This window comes from Camponotus vicinus, unplaced genomic scaffold, assembly GCF_025532165.1.
Source record: "Camponotus vicinus isolate PSW18456_S1 unplaced genomic scaffold, iyCamVici1.0 SCAF_5, whole genome shotgun sequence".
NCBI classification, from domain to species: domain Eukaryota; kingdom Metazoa; phylum Arthropoda; class Insecta; order Hymenoptera; family Formicidae; genus Camponotus; species Camponotus vicinus.
The window spans coordinates 12,184,454-12,207,443 of NW_028141977.1; the positions used below are offsets into that span (position 1 = coordinate 12,184,454).

General features: G+C 36.4%; 1 protein-coding gene and 1 long non-coding RNA gene across 2 annotated transcripts in view; one reads left to right on the forward strand and one right to left on the reverse strand.

Moving 5' to 3' along the window:
- Nucleotides 1–21,143, forward strand: LOC145972543 (uncharacterized). The gene is made up of 3 exons (XR_014439202.1): nt 1–653; nt 4,624–4,679; nt 20,730–21,143. It is a non-coding gene; the product is annotated as an uncharacterized LOC145972543 (long non-coding RNA).
- The window catches only part of LOC145972513 (protein PTHB1), a 15,252-nt gene continuing 8,083 nt past the window's right edge, over nt 15,822–22,990 (reverse strand). The window contains exons 6-12 of the mRNA XM_083101229.1: nt 21,741–21,918; nt 21,327–21,572; nt 20,801–21,043; nt 19,118–19,401; nt 18,398–18,568; nt 16,726–16,863; nt 15,822–16,276 (exon numbers count right to left, since the gene is read on the reverse strand). Coding sequence (XP_082957355.1) covers nt 16,049–16,276; nt 16,726–16,863; nt 18,398–18,568; nt 19,118–19,401; nt 20,801–21,043; nt 21,327–21,572; nt 21,741–21,918 — 1,488 coding nt within the window. The 3' untranslated portion in view covers nt 15,822–16,048. The remainder of the gene's footprint in view (nt 16,277–16,725; nt 16,864–18,397; nt 18,569–19,117; nt 19,402–20,800; nt 21,044–21,326; nt 21,573–21,740; nt 21,919–22,990) is intronic.

Genomic DNA, 22,990 nt, shown 5'->3' on the forward strand with positions numbered 1-22,990 from the left:
ATTATATGTAATATATACATTTAAAAAATATATATTAATAGAGATTGAAATCTCAATCTTTTTTAATTAATATAATTGACATCTATGTCACGATAATTTAATTAATAATTAAATCTACTCGTATATAATTGCGTGTTTTTTCTTCCTGAGATTATTTTCTATGAACGTGTTTTTGATTCATAAAATAAATAACAGTAATAAGATACAATATAAAAGTGTGGAAACACAATTTGTATTAATTGCAAAACGTACAGTTTAAAAATATACCGCAATAGTAAGCGAGAAATTGCAAGCGTCATCATCGGAAAACAAATATGCGTCTCTTATAAGATATACATATGTATCGCCAAGTTTAGATCGAAGCATCTTGAGATCGGAATGCCACGTGCGAGCCGCACACGCGCCGATGCAACTCGTGGCCGAACTCGTTTCACGATGCCAACATAGCCGAGGAAGTATGTATGGTGAGCTTTCACGATCCTTGCACGAGGCGGAGGACAACGGAGATTGTTAGTGGGTTATCCCAGAAGGAGTTCGAGAGTAAACTCTTTCGCCCGTTCTTGAGAGCCGCAAGAGAGCTGCATTTCGAAGAGAGCGAGACGGAAAGGGTAGCTGGGTCGAGTTAAATGAACACAGGAGCAGGAGTAGAAAGGGTAAGGGACATCCGTGTATATACCGGGTGGGAAGAGAAGAGCTTTACCTTCTATTTTCTTTTTCGCGAATGGAAAGAGGAAGATGGAGAGGATGTGCATACATGTGTATGTGTATATGTATGTGTACGTGACTGAATATATTATACACACGTGCGTATTGAGTGGAATCGTTGGTAAATACCAGACTATCACGCCGACAGCATGTACCGAATCGTGCGTGTATGCGTGTGTGTGTGTGTGACGCACCGCGAGGAAGAAGAGAACAGAGTATTCGTTCCCCGAATTAAACGCGTTCGGCATATGACCACTTTCACAAGGAACATCTACAAGATAATTCATCTAGTTTATTGCTCTCGCGATGCCTAAGTCCTCCGAATTTACTTCGACATGATTAAGCAAAAACCGGTGACTTGGCTTTCTAGACTTTCAGCTCTTGATATCGTATCATAAAGATAAATGACAGTAGGAGAGATGCAATGTGTACTTTGTATCTCTTGTATTTTTTATATTAATAAAACTAATTTAAACTAATTAAGTAGGTTATAAATATAGATTTTGTAAATGAAATATTTGGATGTTTTAAATTTTGCGTTAAAAGTCAAAAATATTTCCCTCTTTAAGATTGAAATTATATCTTATAAAATTGCTTCTTGATAGTTAAATTTTTTGTAATAGTAATTTTATAATCTCACATTAAGATCATAATAATCATAAAGATCATGTAATAGTAATTTTATAATCTCACATTAAGATCATATAAATATACATACACACACACATACACATATATATAATTGTGTTAAATAGCGACATTAGGTCTGGATAGCTCGGTGGTTAGAGCACTTATCCGGAAAATGAAAGATTCGGGTTCAATTCCACGTCTAGATATTGAGTTTTCTTGCTAAAATGTCTTTACATAATGTCTTGCATCGCATGTGGTTAATCAATTAAATTAATAGCGACGATCTACCGAATCGACCTGTTCTGCCGATTCTGTGCAAATACGTTTTACAATCGGTTTATCTTTTTTGGTCCATCGAAATTAATCACTATCGTTATTTATTCTATTTCTCTAGCTAAAACATTTGTGTCGATGAGAATTTTCTCAAGCCATGAATTATCAGAGATTTCTGATTTTTGATATACCTAATCGGCAGGGAACTTTACAAAATCTTACGGGTAGATCTCCGCATTCGATCTTTGCGCAATGAGATGTGCAAATAAACTGTTTAATGATTGAGAGGTTGCAGCAGAGAGATGTCTGGACCATGCAAGGTCAAGTGGTTCCTTGCCACGGCGATGTCTGAACCTTCTACAAGTTCATTGATCCGATGATTTGGTTGATGATCGATGAGGTATTCCAAGTGTACTGTCTCATATCTAAGAAATCTATGACAAAGTATATTGACTGAGTTATGAAATGAGTTAAGATTTCACTAGCAAACATCAGCATTCTTTCCAGTAGGCTGATAAAGCGCTTCAATTGCAAAAATTTATTTAGAATTATTTCGATATATATTTAAAATTTTTTCGCGCGTATTTATGACTTTCTTTGACTAATTAAATGTATAATTATATGATTTAGACAATAATAGCATTATATTCTTCATTCATTATATTCTTTTTAAATATATTACGTTATTTTATATGTTTATAAATATCTAATCTTTATATCTATTTTCATTCTTTCTATATATATATTTACCATGTAATTTTTATTATATTTTTATAATTTTTATTGAATGCATCAACTTTGAGAACCAATTTCTTAAATTTCAGTTTGAATCACTTAAGACCGACTATCTAAAAAATAGTTTGAGATAATGTTATCAAAACTAAATAAGAAAACCTAATAAGGAACATTCGAAATACCTATGTGATTACGAATTTTTATTTGAATCTTTCAATCAGGAACTAAATGAGAGAGAAAGAGAAAAAATGTGTTGATTTTGGTATCTTTATGAATTCAATTTACATAGGTATTTGGTAGAATATTTATGGAATTTAGTACATATATATTATGTACAGGATCTCTCTCACATCAAGTCACTACGTTCGAGCCCATCTGAACATAGACCACTAACAGGATTAGGTAACACGCAGGTCGAAGCGCAGTCTCTTGCGATGAAAGATCGAGCTACGACCAACTCGCCCGGTTATTGTACATAACGAAGATACTTATCGAAGAGGACGGCATCCACCGTCTCCGCTCTGTCTCTCCCGTTGAGCGGCTGTTAGCGATCCGAGTATCTACCTGATCGTCTCGTTAGCTCTCTTCGTGGAAGTGCGTCCCTGCTCTCATCGCAGTAAGAAATCGAAGAAGACAGCCTAAGAAAGAAGGGGGATGGGGGAGAGACTCTCGATCTTTCTCTTTCCCGTCTTCCCATGTCGCGCGGCTATTAAATACGCGACCATTAAGCTCAAATGTCGGCGTTATGTCTTGTCGAATCGCTTTTATCGCTTTATTATTACATAATAATTGCCGCGTATCAATCCAACGTTACTAAGAACGATACGAATCGAATCATTTTCGTGTAATAAATAATAATCAGGAATGTGTTACGTATGAGAAACAAGGACTACGATCTATCTCTAACTCCCTTTCAATCACCGTCGCGTATAAATATCTTGCGTATGCTAATTTGTTCGTCCAAATAAAACCTGTTTATTTTTTACTCACGATGCTATTGACTGTTAAAGAGATAGAAAAAAATATCTTTTATGTCACCTTAAATTAATCATGCTGACACGTCGAAATCTCATCATTGCTCGCTCACGCCGTCGTTCTGTCGTTGATTCGCACGTTGACTCGAATGTCAAGTTTTGTGCAAATTGATGGACAAAATTCGCGTTAGAGTAAAGTGATCATCCGTCCCGATGTTTCACCTTTTGTCTCGATTTTTTGACAGGTCACTCGAAACGTCTATTTGTTCCGATTTGAATTACAAAAAATGTATCCACATAAATGAATTTTTAGATTGGCAAGCAAGCAAACTAAGTTGATATATAGATTATATTTGAATTATTATATTTATTTAAAAAATTTCACTCCTCTCGCAATCACTCATCTCGATTTTCAAACTGAGATATCTAGTCACCTTAGAGATATCTTGAATAAAGAGCAACGACCGCGTGGTCTGGTATTTGCTCGATCTCCAATCTGCGAAAACGCGAGAGCTTTTGGAATCTATGTTACTATGCTTACTTTTGCTTTCTTTTCGCGGGTAATGGGCGCAAGGTCGCACAAATTCCGCGCACGATTTATCCCCCGACTGTGTCGCGCGTGTCCGAAACGAGGAGAGGAATTTCATGAGCGTGTCCGTGCCACATTTGCGTGAAAGGGGTCCCCTCGCTCCCTCACCCCGCGCCAGGCCTTTCTTCTTCTCTTCCCAGCGAGAGGTCGCGGTCCTCTCTTATTTTTTCTTCCTAGCGAAGCGAGTGGGAGAGATCGCTCTCTCCCCGTCTCCCTTTCTCTTTCCCTCCTCGCGGCCGGAACAACGTTCGGTCGCGCGTGTGCGCGTGTGTGGCCCGGATAATTAATCGCGATTTATTCGCCCCGACATTGTTAATTTTAACGAGCGGCGAAATATTTTTATTGGGTGCTTGAGCATCGCCGTACGGGGATAATTTGTACGCAAATGCGCGTTTAATTTAATTTATTTACGACGCGGAATGCCGGGCGCCGGAATGTCCCGACGTGCTTTTTTTTCTGCAATTGAAACGTGCGCATCGTAAACCGCGATTCGCCGAAAGTCGATTTCGTCGCAAGTCGCGCATAAACGACAGAGGGATCTCTCCTCTCCGAGAAGATTTCATCGCGATCCTAAACCTTGAAGGAACGACAGGGATTGTGCCATTCTCTTTGTTTAACATTTTGTTAATTTCTATATTTAATTCAAAAATAACATATCTTTTGATAAGAAATATACTCGTGAGATGAATCGCTCATGTTTGTCTTTTTTTCTTTCAGAGTGATGCAACACTCGATGAGGGTACTTCAGCTGATTTGTGTTCATCATCAACGCGGTGAGTGATGATTAAGATTTTCCACGGATAGGAGAATAGCGGGGAGAAGGGAGTTGCTAGTTGAATCGATTATTTCGAAAGAATAACACGTTTAATAACGTTCGACGTAAGTGGAACGGCCTCGTCGGTTTATTAAAAAGTGAAGTAATACACCGAAGAAAATAAATTTCACAGAAGAGAGGCAGAGAAAAGAGAGAGAAACCTGTTCGCTCGAAGGAATATCAAAATCTCGATTATATAATCTTAATATACGTAGTGTATTTTTGAAACTTTGCGCACGTGTGGAGAGGAGATTTATCTTTATTTACTGCGTCCGTACCGTAGCTTTTCGAAGTAACCAGTTTCATTTTTATCGTACTTTATCTTTCGCGCTTTCACATTTTTCGCACGCAATGATCTCATACACGAATGCAAATGATTCAGAATATATTCCACGAACAACTATCGTAATGCCTACGAAAGCCTAATCGTCTTACGCCGAGATGTCCGTTCCGTTCGCATTAACCGCGCAATCTCTGGCGGAATGTGCGCGTGTCACGCGAATAGTTAGATTATTAAAAAGGAATGATATGCGCGACCGGAAGTGATTCACGGTGGCGTCGTCGTGGAGCGACTTAAAAGGAAATCTTCATTAGTTCTAAGGCTTGTTGACGGGTCGTAACGTCGCAATATGTTTGCGACATATCGACATAATAATTGATTCTAATAATTGATAATAGCATAGGAACAGCTTCTTTTTAAATGGATAGATGCAAGAAAGGAATTGTTATTTACTGTTAATTGTACTCTTATTTCTTTATGTAATTAATCGATTTTTTATTATTATTTATAAATTTATTATTCTTTTTAATTCAATCAAATTTTTATAATTTTTTTTGTAATTTTTATATTATTAATTATACAAATCTCGCGAAATATAAGAGATCAGATTAAAAAAAATAATATTTGTATTAAAATAAAGTAAAGTAGGGCGGGAAAATGTCAGAAACTAAATTAAAAAGATTAGAATCGCGCATTATTAAAGCGATCTATTATTGACATTCGCAATCTCGGAATAAAATTAAATCGAACGGGGAACGTGAACGTGTGGCTGTGTATCCGATATCAATCTTTCAGAGCTCTCCCCTCTTCTATCTATATACGCAATACGTGTGTATTGCTGTACCGCGTACCTTGCTTATGGCAAGGTCGTTTCGGGATATATTTCGCACGCGCCAAACACCTTTCGCAGCCTCAAAAGGCGAAATCTCGCGACGACCGTCGGATTGTTCGCTTTCGATTCTTCGAGCATGCTCTTCTATTAACCCTAAACTTGGCAGTGATTTTATCGATATCATGGCTATCTTTTTCTATCCCCTATAAAGTAAGTAAAAATGTTTTTTTTTAGCGTGTGCGTTGTCGATCTATGATATATTTAGTAATATTTTTGATTACATTCTAAATAATTCTACATTAATCAATGATAAATGACTGCTAATTAATTCGGGAAAAATCATAGAACATAATGTCGAGAAGAAAATATCAGGCTCCGCTGTTTCACGACTCTATATTGGGAAATCTATTTGAGAAAACAAACTTTTCAAATAAATTATTAGATATCATAAACATCTACATATAATTTTTACAATGTCTAATACTTGACGTAAAGAAAAATAATGATTGCAGATGCAATTAGAAATTATATTATTATGTTAGAATTATAATATTATACATATTATATTAGTATAATCAATATAATTATATTATTATATTATACATTATATTAGAAAAAAATCATATTATATTATATTAGAAATTATCAATTATATTATTTATATATCCTCGAAAGAATGGGCATTATCTAGTTCAAAGAAGCAGTGATTTCACAAGTCTTTATCTGTTAGAAACGGAACGTGATTCACATGATTTTATCACGCGACTTCATTTTCTGAAAGAAAATTAAAAAAAAAGAAAGAGAGGAACATCGCGTTGTAATTTTGCTACAGAGAAGAAGCACGTGCTCCGCGCGAGAAAAGCGCACCAGTCTTGCGACTATGAACGCTAATTTGTTTGAGCGAGAGCAAATAAACGGCAAGGCGGATAACGTTGCGCAGATACGCGGCGCGAAGCGTAATAACGTTTTGCTGCTATTCGCGTTTCTTTGAAAACCTTGTGTCGCCGATTACATGTAATAGATGTGTACGCCGTTCGATCGCTCGATGTCTCGTACATGGCGCTCGTCATTAACGATCTTCCGCGATGACTCGCATTGAGAGTCTCGCGACCTGTTCTCTAGCTCCAATCTTCTTTATCGGATAAAAGTTTTCGTTATCGCTTAATCTCCTCCATCGAGAGACCGAGAATTTGCTGTGTAATTAATCGATACTAATAATTCGTTGTTGCACGAGCTTTCATCATCCATAATCAATTTTTTTTAACACAGAGGAATAACTCATAAAGTCTAATTTAATTAACGTTGATGAAGTAAGTAATTGAACGAAAGAAAATTAAATTGATAGAAATTAATAATAAGTTGCCGAGGCACAAATTGCTACAAATGAGTCATATCGCGTCTTTCGTAACAAAACTATCAACCGATTCAATTTGTCTTGTGTTTACGAAACTCTGGTGTTTGCGAAAATAGATAGATGTTCTAAATTCATATAAAGAAGCGAATACACATAATTAGCTCGAGCTAGATGGGCTTTATCCGCTATTACGCTATCGTGATTGCGGTAATTTAGGCAACCGCTCCGACAAAGATAATAGCGGTAATTGCAATTTCTATTTTCCCTCGCGTCTCCGTGAAGAGATAGAGAAGGGGAGAAAAGGGAGGGAAGAGGTTTAACGAAAAAAATGAGGAGCGCGGTTACTCATCTATCTGTGCGATTTCGACGATTCGCGGAATCGCTCGCTAATTTTTTTTCTTACCGATTAACAGACACCCTGCCGTACGTGTTCTCGCAACGATCGACTTCCCTGAATAAGTTATCGCCGTCGAGATTTGTTTTCCCGACCGAATCTCTTGGTGCGCAGCGTGCGGTCCGCCGCGGTGCGTCGTAGTGAAAACACATAATGCATCGCGCGTCGAGGTAACGTCTATTTTCGGTTTAATTGGTTACATTAAGCCGAAAGGCAGGCCGGTTAATTTAACGCAATGGCGACGTTAGTCCGCGCTCATTATCGCGCGGCGATCGAGCGCGTAATTCCACTCGCGCATTTAATTCCGCTCGCGTACGAGCATTTTTCTTCGATCGACGATAAAAGCGACAATAAAAGCCTCTCGTTGCTTTTGTCCGTCGCGCTCGAAACGTCTTCGCGGCGAATTGTAAATTTTGCGAGGGTCGCGGAAGTGAGTCACTAGCTCATCTCGTCCACCTCCGCGTCTACGTCTCTCGCCGACCCTCGTCTTGACAATTTTCATCGTCTCGTTCGGCTTGAGCGAATTGAGCGAGCATTTACGAGTCAGATTTACAGGCCATTAAGACGAAAATGATCTTTTCCTTGGGTTCGGTCGGTCAATAAACGCGGATTTCCTCGCCGAGTCGACCTTGTTGAGGCGCAATTCTCTCGTCACGTAGATGCGCGATTATTGACTTAAATGCAAATACGTTTATTAGTTTCGTCCTCATGATTCATTTAAGATTGCTTATTAGCAATAATAAGCAAATAAGACGTAATAATATGTAATAACAAATTAATAGAAATATTTAAAGAATCAAAATTTTTTGAATTAATTTATTGTTAAAAAAAAAACAAAAAAAATTAACTAAAATAATTTGACAAAGCAAACAATTAAATTCTATATAAACCTATTAATATTAATATCTTATATATCTCGAAATATATTGAAATATGCACTCTCTGCAGATAACTATCTGAACAACTTGTAAGAATCGCATCGAGACTACAGAAGAAAAAAGGGAAAAGAAAACTAATCTCGGAAAATCGATCTTCGTAAAGTTTCCGCGATGAATAGGTAACTTGACGAGCGCGCTTTCTTAGTCGTTTCTATTCATCGTTTGCCTTTTTGCATCCAGTTAGGCGGCAAAAAGCGCAACGCGATCAGGTTTTTTCCTCGCTGAATGATTCAGCAGATTCGAGCGATTAAGTAGACGAACCTTTCAGAATCAATTTTGCGCACGATTGACGGCGGCATCGGCTGCGCCACCACAATTGCGACTCCTAATCGAATATTATCTATGCGCGGGGAAAAAAATACTCGTCGATGTTTTACATTAATGCTTCTCATTGATTGTGCCGTCTCGCCTGTCGCCACTTAAAAATTGCAAAAACGTGACTAGATCGATGATTATAAGCTGTTTAATAATTCGCTATTCGCTGCGCGATATAATAATACTATGCAAAATGATACCTATATATTGCGCACAAGAATTTTTTATATGGAAATTTTGAATTATCTTATTTGTATTTTTCAATATTAAACATTATGCATGTTTAATCATATCTTTAAATAATAGCTACATTAAATAACTGAATAAGAGATTAATCATAGATATAATTATTCAATACGTATTTAGAATGTAATTTTTTCGATATTTATTTGGTTTGAAAAACTTCTGATTAATGGCTAAAATGATTTATTTATAATCTATTTTTTTTCATATTTTATTTCAATAAAAAATATAGATATTTTTATTATAAAGATCTCCAATGTTTTTCTAAAAAGAAGAGAGATTTCTATAATAAACAAAATAAGAAAAAAGAAAGAAAATAAAAAGTTGCGCGAAAACTTGCTTTACCACCATGAAAATTTAATTTATCGTCAGATTGCCGAAAAGGAATTTGAACAAAGATATCAATCTTAAAACATCTTTTTCGGCTCCATTTGACAGGTAAGAGATAGTTATCGAAGAAGGATCGAGGCGGTCTCGATTCAGATCCGTCTGTAAGTATCAGCCGACCGTCGATAGGCATATGTTTAGAGTAGGAATGAAGGAGCGCGGTAATTGGACGGAAGCTATCAATTATCGAAGGACGAGGGAGTCCTGGGAGAGAGAAGTCTCGGCGGTTTTTGGTTCCCGTCCTCTTTCCTTACCTCGTTATCCGCTGATTACCGATCTCTTTCTCTTTCTCTCTCTCTCTCTTTTCTTTTTTTTCTATCTCTTTTTCTCTCATGGTGGCTTAAATCCTTAAACATCGCTATTGGTGGTCCCGAGGGTTGCGGGTTTAGCAAGGTGGTCCGGTATTAAATCATAAATGCCAGCAGGAGAATGGCGGGTGGGCAAGGAAGAGGAGGAGGGGAGGGTGCATCCTTCCGTCGAAATTTTATTGCAGTGGTAACTGACGTGCGCCGCTGAGGGTCTCTTATGTTTCGCCGCCCTGCGCTCGCCCGAACAATCGACACGATTATTCACGCGGAATGATATTTGATTAAAGTAGCATCTTAATTTTCAGCCGCTCGTAAATCATTCGCCGCCGCGGTATAATTTGTGCTCTCGGGTACATATGTCGTCGAGTATCTAGAGGACATTTATACATTTATAAATGCACTATACATTATCCGAAGATAATCTTGTAAAAGATATACACACGAACGAGAGATTATTTTTTTGAAATTAAATAACTTTGAGGAATTAAATTAAAATTTTCAATCAAAGATTTCGAAATTTTTAGATTTTTTTTCTATCTAATCTAAATATTCTATATAAATGAAATATACATAAAAAAATTAGACAAAATTATCAAATTTTTGTTAATTTCTTTTAATGTAATTTGTTTGTTGATATTGATTTTTAATAATATTAAATTATAGTGGCGGAGATTTATGCGCTTTAAATAAAAAAATAAATATTTATAAGTATCCATTACAGTCACATAATACACACGTAAAAGATTCGAAATTGAAACCACTTTTTCAAAATTGCTGGATAAAGTCGCGTCATCTTTTTCCGTATTTCTCATTTTATCATTCCATTTCTCAAACATTTGCACAATAGTCATTTGTCGGGCGAAACAATTTCGATTATGGAGAGGAAGGAACGTTGCGGCTTGTACGGCTCGTTCCCGTATAATCTTGAATCCGTTTCCGGAGTAATGGCGTATTCTGCGGTAGATTTCGAGTAGCTATCGATTTAGAATGAGACGAAGAATTCCTGTTGCACGAGGTTTCACATATAATTAATTCGATTATATTTGACCACAAATCACAACCTCGTATATATACACGCAATTTTATTATATATGTGCCCTTGATTCTAAATTTATGTCTAACAAGAGACAAATTTTTATATGACTGTTTATTAATTTCTAAAAAAATTATTTATTTGAATTACTAATTACATTCACAATATATATGTATTCACAAAAAATTAATAAATAAATTGCAAGTGCGTATACAAGATTCCGTTCAGACATTTTTTTACCGTGACTTTTTATCGTGAGAAAACATTTAAGAAATAATTTGAATAGTTTTAAAGGAGACATTAAGTATAGATATTTAGTTTTCGTTAAAACACTAATAAAAGTATACAATTATTCAGAATATGTCAAGAAGAATCTCATACACGGAGTAAGTTGCATTTTTTGTTATCTGAAAAAAAAGGGTAGAATTCTTTTTTTATCAGTGGTGAATCATCATATAGACATAATAGAAGCACTTCGGGTTTGAAAGTTTAAAGGTACTAAAAGATTTGCCGGAAAGATAACCAGAATTATAACCTGAAAACGTCAGCATGTTTTGTTAAGGATTTTAGAGAAGAATTCGTTACATTAGCGAGGAATTTGTAAACGCATATTTTAAGAGATAAAGATATTGTGGATGCTTTTTAAATAGTTGACGAAGGTTTTTACAGATGAAGGAACACAAAAAAGATAAGGCAAACCTCCCACAGAAAGAGAGAAATCCTATATATTATATACATATATTCTGAAATCCATAAAACTCATTTTATGAACTAAAAGTTAGGGAGATAATTGACACTTTTTCCGACCGGGCCTTTGCGGAAATTGAATTTTTTTCTTAACAACACCTTAGTTATATATACGGACTCTGAAGTCAATTTGAGTCTGCGGCCTTTAAGTACCTCCGTCGTTTTTGCGCTCGATGTATTAACTTTCCGATAGACGACCGTGCGTATCCGCGATTCTGCCTCTATGCGCCCCATACAATATGCATCTTCATTCGGAACCAGTTTTTCTGCGAGCGAACACACGCGCGCGCGCATTTTAAAGAGTCACCCATCTGGATCGGCGGCGGCGCATAATGCAGACGCAAGCCGGAGCATAAAAGAATCCTATCCGTAATCGCGCGGCTTCTCTTGGGCCGTCGCGTTCTCATACCGCGCAGGAAGCCGTCCTGTCTGTCGGGTCTCCCTTCAGCTTCTTCCGGGAAGGTCGATCGCGCAAAGCCGCAGGCAAGTTTCCACGTAATCCAGCAGGATGCGAAGGAAGGCGAAGGATCGATTGCTCTCGTTCGGAATTTAATGACCCCCGATAGGCCAGGAGATGTTGATTCGCTTTCGCCGCGCGAGATTCGTCTTTTTACGCAAAAATCGTTTATTTATGAAATGCTTAAATTGCGTCATTTAACCCATAAGAACATTGAGAGAGTAAGTTTGTTTTTTTTTGCAAGCTGGAAATTTAAAAGTTTCGCTCAAATTGCATGTTTTTGTTGGATCATAAAATTATCAAAAAAATTGCATCTCGCTGATTATACTTCTTGCAGAATTATTATTATTAACTTCTTGTAATTTAGGGGAATCAACGCGATATATACTTGGACTTTTGTCAAAAAGGAATACATTTATTTCTTACTGATCATAAATGTATAAGTCAAACTCCATAAAGCGCATATTCGATTCTTTATATTCTAATGTCATTTTTCAATAATTTGACTCAAACTGAGAAAGTCGAAACGTTCCCTTAATTAATCTTGTGATCCTGATTTTCGTTCAGCATCCTGAGCGCGTTGTTATTCAGTTTGTTTTTTAAAATATTGTTTTTTGATTTTTTAATTTATAAATAAATTTTGTATTCTAATTTTTGTAAAAAATATTGATACTTTCTTATAAAGACAAATAGTTATGAATGGTCAGCGCTACTCTTTCGTATCGTCTTCATTCATCCTGAGCGTAACGGCTTTTATTCAAGACAGTTCGTGGAATGAATGGCGATTGTCGGAAGCGGCGAGTTATATAGAGAAAAGGTCACATCTCATGTGTGGCATCGAGTGACAAACACATGAAACTCTTTTCAGCATTTCTTCTCAGGTATGTTTCTCGGATTCTCATCTGTCTCGTCGTCTTCGTCGTCTTTCTAACTCATCCGCAACCTTTTCTTTTATGCGTCTATCGAAGTTTACGAGCAATGCGTTTACACAAAGACAGCGGGAAGTCAAGTGGCTTTTTCAGCAAATGGCAATAAAAGTTGCAAGCGACTAGCTCACTACTTGCTTGCCTATTAGCTTTGTATATTCGCGGCATAATGCAAAGAGCAACATGTGCAGAGTTGAATCTTGTGTTTTTGATAACAATTCTCACATAAATCTTTTCTCAAAGTCAAGTGTTTACCAAATGGTTACTAGCTACAAGTATTCAAAATTTTTTGAATAATAAATGTTTTAGATTTTTATCCAATTATTTATTTGAACTGTTTATATATATATATATATATATATATATATATATATATATATATACGGATAGAATACTTTTAGCGAAGAGACACATGTTGTAATGTAAGAAACTTTATAAACTGTCAGTTACAAATTTTATTTTTTCGATTAATTTCAAGAAAAGTTTCCTCCAATCAAGATTTAATTTCAGGTTTACTTACAATAAAGTTGTCTGCAGTTTAATATTAAAAAACACGATGCATTTTTCTTTATAGAAAAATTGACTTCAAATTGATAAAAAAAAACCTGATGATAAGATAAAGTTTATAAAAATATTTATTAATGTATTGTATAAAATGCGAATTTCTTCAAAGCGTTTCTCAACAAAACATCGTAGATTTATCAATCTTGCATCTCTTGATTGACAGCATAATCTCTGGTATACTTCCAAGAACATTAAATCCTCTATTAGGCAGGCAATAAGAAAAAAATGCAATGTGCGCAATTAGTTGTTTATGTAGTCGTTCAGAAAACTGGAAACGCTGGCAATATAATGCTTCGGACCCTGACCTCCTCGGTGAACTCTCCTCCCTTTTCTTGATGATGGTGACGGCGACGGCGATATCGATGGTGGCGAAATACGAGATAGCTTTTAGCGTTTTTTTTTCCCTTCATATTTCCTCCGGCGAAGAAGCGATATAATAAGCGATATAATAGTACGATCCATAATTTTCCGATGCACTTCCGGAGATGTCGCCGATTTATTCCGCACGGTTATCGATTTGTCGTTTCTTTTTTTTTTCTTCAATCTAACGCGCCTCGGGCGATCGATTGATCGATCATTTTGTCTGACACGGGAATATTCTATTGAGCGGCATCTTCTGCATCTATGCATCTTTTCACGTTGCTACGCGAGATAATTGGCAGTACGAGTCAAAGTCGATAGGCGATCGTTCTTTTCGACTTCCCGAGGAAATCTCAGAGATGATATCTGTGTTGAAAATTATTACAAATCGTCTTCCTCTTGAGAAACTTGCAGTCAGAAGATTTATAAATTGTCTTAGATTTTTATTTTTATGACAGATTATTTTAATCGGTTTAAATTTGCTTTTATAATTCAAGAAAATTATCGGAATATCTTTCAACTCTAATTGTGACAGATTTTTAAACACACACACAATAAACAGTACATATATTTAAATCCAAATTTTAATTTCTCAAAAGTTTAATTCAAGGTATTATCAATGTTTCATATTAGATATCGAAAAAATGGCAGCGAATAAGAGAAATAAAAATGACCCCAGTTTCATTGAAACTGAAGAAAACGTTTTTGGAGAACTTCATGCAAGACCTATATTGACTTTAGACCAATATAACTAAACATCATTCTCGTAAAAGTTTACACCATTGCAACATTGTAGGCTGCATTGTTTACGCGTCGATCGTTCGCGGTTATCCGCCAATGTTACCGCGGGACGTTTATCTGAACCGCAAAGCTTTGCGGCCGCAAATATTTCAATCTGTTACATCAGTGGCCGCAACGGAAAAGTGCTGCCGTCTAAATATTTGCCGAGCACTTCGACGATGGTTACTCGGGCCTCGTGACTATTTGTTTCTTCACGCTCGTGGGAAGCCGCGCACACATCGGCAGAAGTATCTTTCAGGTTGTACGTATCGGCTCGACGTGCCACAAAGCGCGATACGAGTATACAAAGTATCAAACGATCGAAACGAAAAAGTATAAATCACCGTTAAAAAGATCAATAATAAATACAAAATCTATTCTAGTAGATAAATACGTGTGGCTTTTGATCCAACCCTATTAAATAGTATAAATCTCTGCTGCAATCACAGAAATATATTTCCGCGCAAAACTCGTCGGTTTAATTCCGAGATGATTTTATTACGATACTTGGTACAGCGGAAGAGAATCAGCAGTTGCTCCGTTTTAACAACGGAGTAATGTATACGTAACCGTTCGATATGTTGCGTATCTCTTCATTGTCGCGGCGGGTATCGCGCTTATACAATCTGGGATCTGAAAAATTCTTACGATCCTTTCCATTCTACGCGGGGCAGGCACTTTGCATACATTATATAGCGCGCGAATGTTCTCGTAGGAAAATTATCGCGAACAAAGCACGCGACTGTTATTGGTCCCGCCGACTTAAACACATACCCTCCCTCGCCCCGTACATTCTTCCCATTAATTAGCCTCGAAAAAGCGGAATCGTGGCGCCAGCCAGTGAATCATTCAAACTATACGTTACGCCGTTCGACTTCGCCTATTTCGATAATATGCCGCAGGCATATGGAATGAAATTATCGCCGCAGCGCCGGCGCATATAGATGCACTTACGTAAACCACGTTCGGTTTCACTGTGTCGGTGCATAATATAATACGTGCGTCGCACCTGCGTAACGGCGTGTCGATACGTATTACGTGCAATCACAAGCCGAGATACGCTTGGTATATATGCGGAGATAACTCCCGAGGATTTCGCGAAGGATGATGAAGCGATCAATCGTATATCGATCAATTTTTTCGAGAATTGACGGAATTTAAATGCTGTTTTTTTTTTTTATTCAAAATTCCATTCCATATTTTTCATTGAAATAAATATCATAAAGCGCACATTAAAATATCTTTTTTTTTTTTTAAGAAGCCAAATCGTAATTATGATTTGACATTTTATTTATTTTTTGAAAAGAGATTTTATTTCACGATATAATGAGACTTATGTCTCATTACGATTTTTATTTTTATTTTTATTTATTTGAAGCATTTACAATAATAAATTAGAGCACGAGGAATCTAAGAAGAGGCGCCAACTTCCAATGGTTCGTTTTCGGCAATATCGGCTTCTCGGTGGCTGTCGAGACGTTCGACCGCGTGAATCAGACGTTTCTTTAACTTCGCGAATTCTTTGACGGTCGTCATCTTGCTCAACGTCGTGGGCTTCGTGTCCAGATGGCCGACGGATTTTCTAGACGTAGACCGAAGGAAAGCGCTTAGACTTGCGTCGGCGATCTCTTCCCAGTCCTGTGGAACCGATCGATCGTATGCTTATCGGAAAAGAAGTAGAGGGGAAAGACACGGTCAATCAATGCGCGATAACGATAACAAGATTCTCGCTATAATCATGGCGGACGTTGACCACTCTAACTCTTATAACTGAAGAAATATCTCTACGTTTGTATTTCGAATTGAATGTACAAAATGTGCGATTTTATTGTAAATTATGTGTATATATTAATTTAAAAAAATTTTATGTATAATATATGCTTAATTTATTTCTATTAATTCTAATATATCATAAGAAATTTTAATATACATGTTTAAAAATTTAACATCTCAGAATTAATAGGGACAAATTAAACATATTGAAAATTGTTTAAATAAGTTTAGACTCTTTTATTAAAATTACACTTTAGATATATGTATCGAATGTTTTCCCGCTTAAAGCGGAAATATTAACCGATAGTACTTACGAGTTCGTCGCGCAGCTGTGGCTCGAATCCGATTGCGGCTTCGAGCATCGTGTACTTATCATCGTTTACATTGAGCCGCAATAGCAGAAGTAATAACCTCACGGCGCACCGCAAACCGTGACCGGTACGTTCTCGATCCTGCAACAGTCCAATTATCTCGTCTTGCATTCCGTCAAACGAACATTGCAAATCGTCGATCTATGCTATTCGCTCTCTGACAATGTGAATAAAAATTTAGGTCAGAAATCGATACTGATATCATTTTTGCAAAATCAAATTCTCAATGCTTCTTTTATAACTTTATAATTTTGTAAATTTGTAATTTATTTATTTTATAATTTTATAAATTAATTTTTTTGCTTTTAAATGTAATGTTTTTGAGATAAAATCTTCATCGAAATTATATCGATTTAAATTCCCTTTCAAAATATATAATCCTCGAAGAAAGCTCGAATCTAGAATGAAATTAAAAACTTTTTGCTAATTTACTTTTATTCGCTTCTATATTCTCTCGATGTAATGATTATTGTCGCGTTCTCTCTGCTTTCTCTTCAATATATCAGTTATTAATTTTAATTTGATCCTTGACCACGTTCATTAATTATACACAGATTAGTTCCTGATTGTACTTCCTAAGAATTCAATTGCACAGATAGAAAGAAATTCAATAATAGTAGCCGATTTCTTATTACGAAGTCGCAAAAATGCATCGATAACATCGATTATTATTTAATTTGCCTTAATTTCTTTTACATCAAGTTGTTCATAATGATAGCGAAATGATTCTTCTCTCTTTATTTATCTAAACGTGATTTGCGTCGAATTTCCTTTTCCGGGAACGCCATAAATCTCGCAAATAATAAGCCATTCGAGCGCAACGAGAGGAATCGAGTAACGATCACATGGCAAGGGGTCCAGCATTGATAGGGTTTCGCGAAACCACTGGCGCGATCGCCATCTCCGCTTCCAGATCGGCGGGCGATAAAGCGTGACGCACTATATCGGCTGCGATCGCGATCGATGCGGCTCTCTCGCGTATTTTATATGATCGAGATTACGGTCGTCGCTCGCCATAGCTGCCAGCATCGAATGAATATAAGCTAGAGCAACCAATTATCGCGTACAACTTGCGAGAAATACCGATACATTTTGTTAATTCTGAGACTACAGTTTTAATTGTAGTATTATACAAAGAATATTCACCACACATTTTTCTGATCAGAATTATATAAAAATTATAGATGAAAATATTTTGCAGTTAATTCATTATAAAAATAAAAAAAGATTTTTATATATATCGTAATTACCGTTTAGAATACAAACATTAAATCTGATCAAAAAGGATTAATCCTATAAAAAGGAAATTTCTATTAAAATAAAAAACGAATAGTAAAAATATTAAAACAAATGCTAAGAAAACGTATGAGACAGTTTTAATCTTTTTTAATTTTAAGAAAGTACGGAATATATAGTGCAACAATAATTATATTGATTCGTGCAATATGAAAAATTTTTTGATGAAAATCAAATTATTGCTCCAGCAATTTTACAACAAGACGAAATCAGAATCGCGTTGGATGATTACATTTAGGTCGAATGATAATGATGGTAAGGGCTAAGATATAACGAGTTGTATAGGGAGAAGAAGACTGTAAGAAATTCGGTCAATTACCGCTCGTGCGATCGCGAGATCATCCAGAAGTGCGAAGATCGCGCGATAAGTCGATTCCAAGAGGAACGGCAATCCGGTCGTGGCCAAAGATCGGGTGTTTCGCTCCCTCACGACGCGCAGCATCCTCCTCTCGATGTTTCTCAACTGGGTCGATAGCAGCCCGATCTCGTTCTGTACTTGCGAAAAAAAACATACCGAGAAGGAGAGAAACGGGGGTAATTAATCGACGGCGACGGCGATGTTAATGAATCGGACGCCGCCGACGTCGTCATCGTCGTCGTCGTGATTGCGAGAGAGGCTGATCTTAAATCTTACGCTAACGACGAAAGCACTAGTTTTCAAGTATGAAAACGAAAGAGAGAGAAATAGAAATAAAAAATAAATTCTGAGAATCAAATCTTATATATTTTTTTAAAAGAGATCTATATGTGCAATTTTGCGGAAAGTTTTAATTTACTAACGCCTCATATTAGTTGTACGATGAAAAAGAAAATAGAAATTGAAATATTAATAAAAAAGTGAGAAAGGAATATAAAAATGTTAACAATAAAATACAATTTTGAATGAAAACATTAAAATTATATTTATATTAATTAAAATTAAAATTACATTAAAAATTTCTGAAAGCTGTATATAAGTATTTTTTAATCAAGCACTATTTAATCATCGCATACCAAAACTAGACGCAGTTTGCATTAAACTTTCATTTAAATGAATTACCGTGATTCTATCGGCCTCCTGGCGGCTGCGAAAGTGAGCCTCCATTTGAGACTGAACCAGTTGTATATGATTTTGCGTGATAGTGGTCGTAAAATTTCCGATGGCCTTGTCTTTGAGTCTATTCACCAACTGCTGAATCACCAAGGCCATTGAAAGCCCGTCATTCGATTGCACTCGATACCTGTTGCTGGTAGCACCGGAAATGATTGTCACTACTCTACCAGTTTGCACATGTTGCAAGCCGAGTGAATTCCAATTTTGCCTCTGCACGTCCCCTGTAAGCTCTATGAATGATTATTGTAAATTAAAAGCTTTCTTCGCGAGCTAATTTTTTGGACAACAATTAGATTAGAAAATCTCACTGTTCATTTGCAAATTCAAACAAACTCATCTTTGCTAATACTTATTTGATGTTTCAAGATATGTGAATATTTAAGAGTATGATTATTAAAAAGATGCAACAAATATTAATTTTTATTGAAATTTTTCTTAAGAAAAAAATGTTTGATTCTAGATTGATGAGAAAATTCGCAACTTTAAAATTATAATTGGATATTCTAAGACAGTCTTTATATTTAATATTTGACATATTGAAACTGAAGAAAGAACGTGTGTGCATGTATGTATGTGCGTGTGTATCGTGATATTTTTATGATTGAACGATCACAGAGGAGGGAAGGAATTCACTTAAGGAGAATTTTACCGACTTTATATTACGAATCTACCAGGTATGCGAGGCTTAAAAATTGAGTGGCTGATAAAAGAAAGAAAATGCACCGTGATTGAAGAGGTCCAAGTAAGATTCCCGGGGCCTCGTGCGATGTCTGATTATCGTATTAGGTGGGTCGAGGGTGCGTGCATTTAAAGTCTTCGAATGAGAGAAAAGGAAAAAGAAAAAGAAAAATAAACAGAGAAAAAGAGAGAAAGGGAGAAAGAGAAAGAGACTGGATTCTTTAATATCGCCGTTCGCAAACGAGACATCCTAATTCTCTAGCCACAATTTCCTGGCCCGTAATTTCCGATGGAGAACAGGGGGGCAAAATACCGAGGCAATGGAAGTAAAAAAGATTGGTGACTTTTTAGGGAATTCTTTTACAGCGATTGTGGAACCAACAGGGCGGTATCATGAAAGGTAAAATATAAGAGTCATTCTATGTAAAAAATCGATCTCTTTTCGACCGATAATATTTGTGGGATTTTATTTTTATAAATTGCACACTTTAAATTAATCGCACATTTTTATTGCATTAAATTAATTAAATTGCAATATTAAATATTATGCTTATGCATTTGTATACACTATTTTATTTTTTGCGATAAAAAGGAAATTTTAAAATACAATTTTATAATCATGTGCAAACGGTATCGTAATATATCTCTCAGTATGATAAGTACAAATAGAACCAAATTTTCATTATGAGATTAATCTTGATTTTCGTACAATGTATAACGATTATACAATACTATATAGAAATAACATTTTTTTACGTATCAAAGTTTTAATTTTTTAATTGAATTTTCTTAAAAGAATTTTCGGATAGTTTATTATGATAAATTGGAAAAAAAATTCGTCGAGGAGATGTTGGAAAGAATAGTTTTATCACGGTTGCAGCCCTGGTCGCGAGACGGAGGGAAAAGAGGGGAAGAAGAGAACATTATAAACGATAGTGCCGATGGATTTACCGGGAAATAGCTGGCTAAAAGCGACGAGGGGCTCGCTGCACTTGATGGTCGCCGTGAAGGTGGACGTGTTCTCGGGTGGGCAGACTCTCAGCATCATCTTCAGGGGCAGCTGGGCCGTCTTCTGAAGTACGCGCAGGCTCCCACGATCCGCCGTCTCATAGCTCGCGGTGATTCTCACATCTGACGACAACGCCGGCAGATCCGCGGTCGCGTAGATCATCGTGCGCAGAATGTGCCGGTCACCTTCGCATTCGGTTAATTGGCCGAGAATTAGCAACGATTATGACATTCCAGCAATTCTATCGTTTCGATAAAAAATAAGTAAAGAAGTGAAGAGAGATACACGAAATACATATATAATATATGTTATTATAGAAGATGTATAATTAATTATATATTGTTTAATTATATGTCGTACAATTCTTTCGTTTACATCTTCGATGATTTTTCTATTTTGTTTTGGAATATCCATTTTCTTTATTTAGACTTGGCGTCGTAAATACATAGTTTTATGTGATTCGCTTACAAAGATTGGAAATAACGTGGCAATCTTTCTCGGCGATGAACGGCTTCGAAACGTCCACGCACACCTGAACATCGTGTAACGTCGTGTAAGTGGATAATTCTATAGCGATTCTGCACATTAAATTACGACTCTCTGTGTCGTCCTTAGAATCTTCTCGGTTTCCGCGCGAACAGGCTTCCAGATCCAGAGACACGGTCACAGATATTATCAGCTCGGCGTCCATGGTGACGTCAGTCAGCTGATTGCCTTATAATTTCAATTATAGGATAATTAAAAAAGTTTAATTATATAAAATTCAATTTTATACGCGACGATTTGAAGAGACTTCGGAGAAATTTAATTATAGATTATTATTCCTTATATGTGTCATCAAAGATAATTACTGTGGGCATATTGATTCACGTTTATTCGTACCGGAAGTCTTATTTCTCTTTGCCAGCTTGCGGAGCTCCATGAGTTCATCCTCAGCGGCCACGTAATCGTAACCGCGTCGATGAAGAGGAGGCGCGATAAATAATGACGGCTCCGAGCCCAAGTAGCAAGCCTCCAGCTGACCCTCTTCGGAGAGAACGACGATCACTCCATCTAAATGCTACAAAGAGAGATAACAAGCTTCGGATTACAGTCGTACATCTTTGCAAAAGAAGAAATCAACTCCAAATTGGTCAAAGAAACTGTGGATAAGAAAGAACTGCGAGAAACCTGGAATAGCCTATGTGTAATATCATAGTTATTATCTTCGTCGCGGAAGAAACTAAAGAGAGCTAAATTAAAGACTTACTGTCTGTAAAAAAATCGTCTGACCTTTAAGATTAAAAATTGCAGTGATCTCTGAATTACAGCTGTGCATTTTGATCAAGTTGATTTGACTAACTGTAAATTCTATCTACTTCAATTTTCAAGAATTCAGTGGTAAATGTTGTTTATAGAATTTTCAAACATTTTTAGCGAATTTTTTTTTGTATAATGACAAGCGAAAAATTGTTAACGAGCCTTTTTGCCTTTGCAAGATAAAGCATTCGTTGCTATTTTTTTCGTGATTTAGGCGTCTTTTAAGCTCGCCATTGGCCGTATACACGCGAAACAACGCTACTCAAAAAATTGTTACAACAGCTTGCTGATTAACGAAGCGGAGTTCTCGGTATTAAGCTAATTAGCCAGCAATTCGCGCGCTCTGTGTCCTCCGGAAAGACAACAATGGCAACCTTGCTGGCTCTGCAGCAGGACGATAAGATAAAACCAGGGTGATAATTGTGCCGGCTCCTCGTCCTTTCCTGCACTCTTGTGATCTTTTTTCTTTTTTCTGGTCGGTCTTTCATTGCCGATGCTTCGAGCCTTGAGCGTCTCCCTCGATCGTCATCTCCACGCGCATTCCTCGCCCTTATCTTTATTCATTTTTCTTTTTTCCACATCGCGGTTTCGAATATTTCTCAGAATGACAAACAAAAAACAAAAGGAACACTTCGTAAGATAATCAGATTTTATCTATATAAACGTTCTGATTTTATTTCATTTCATTTGAACAATTTTTATTCAAGAAATAAGAATCAACAATACACAACTAGCGCAACTAGCGTTAAATCTGCATTAAAAATACGATATCTCGTAAAATTTATAGCGAGAAATTCATATTTTTTCATTAGAAATTAAACCATCGACGTACA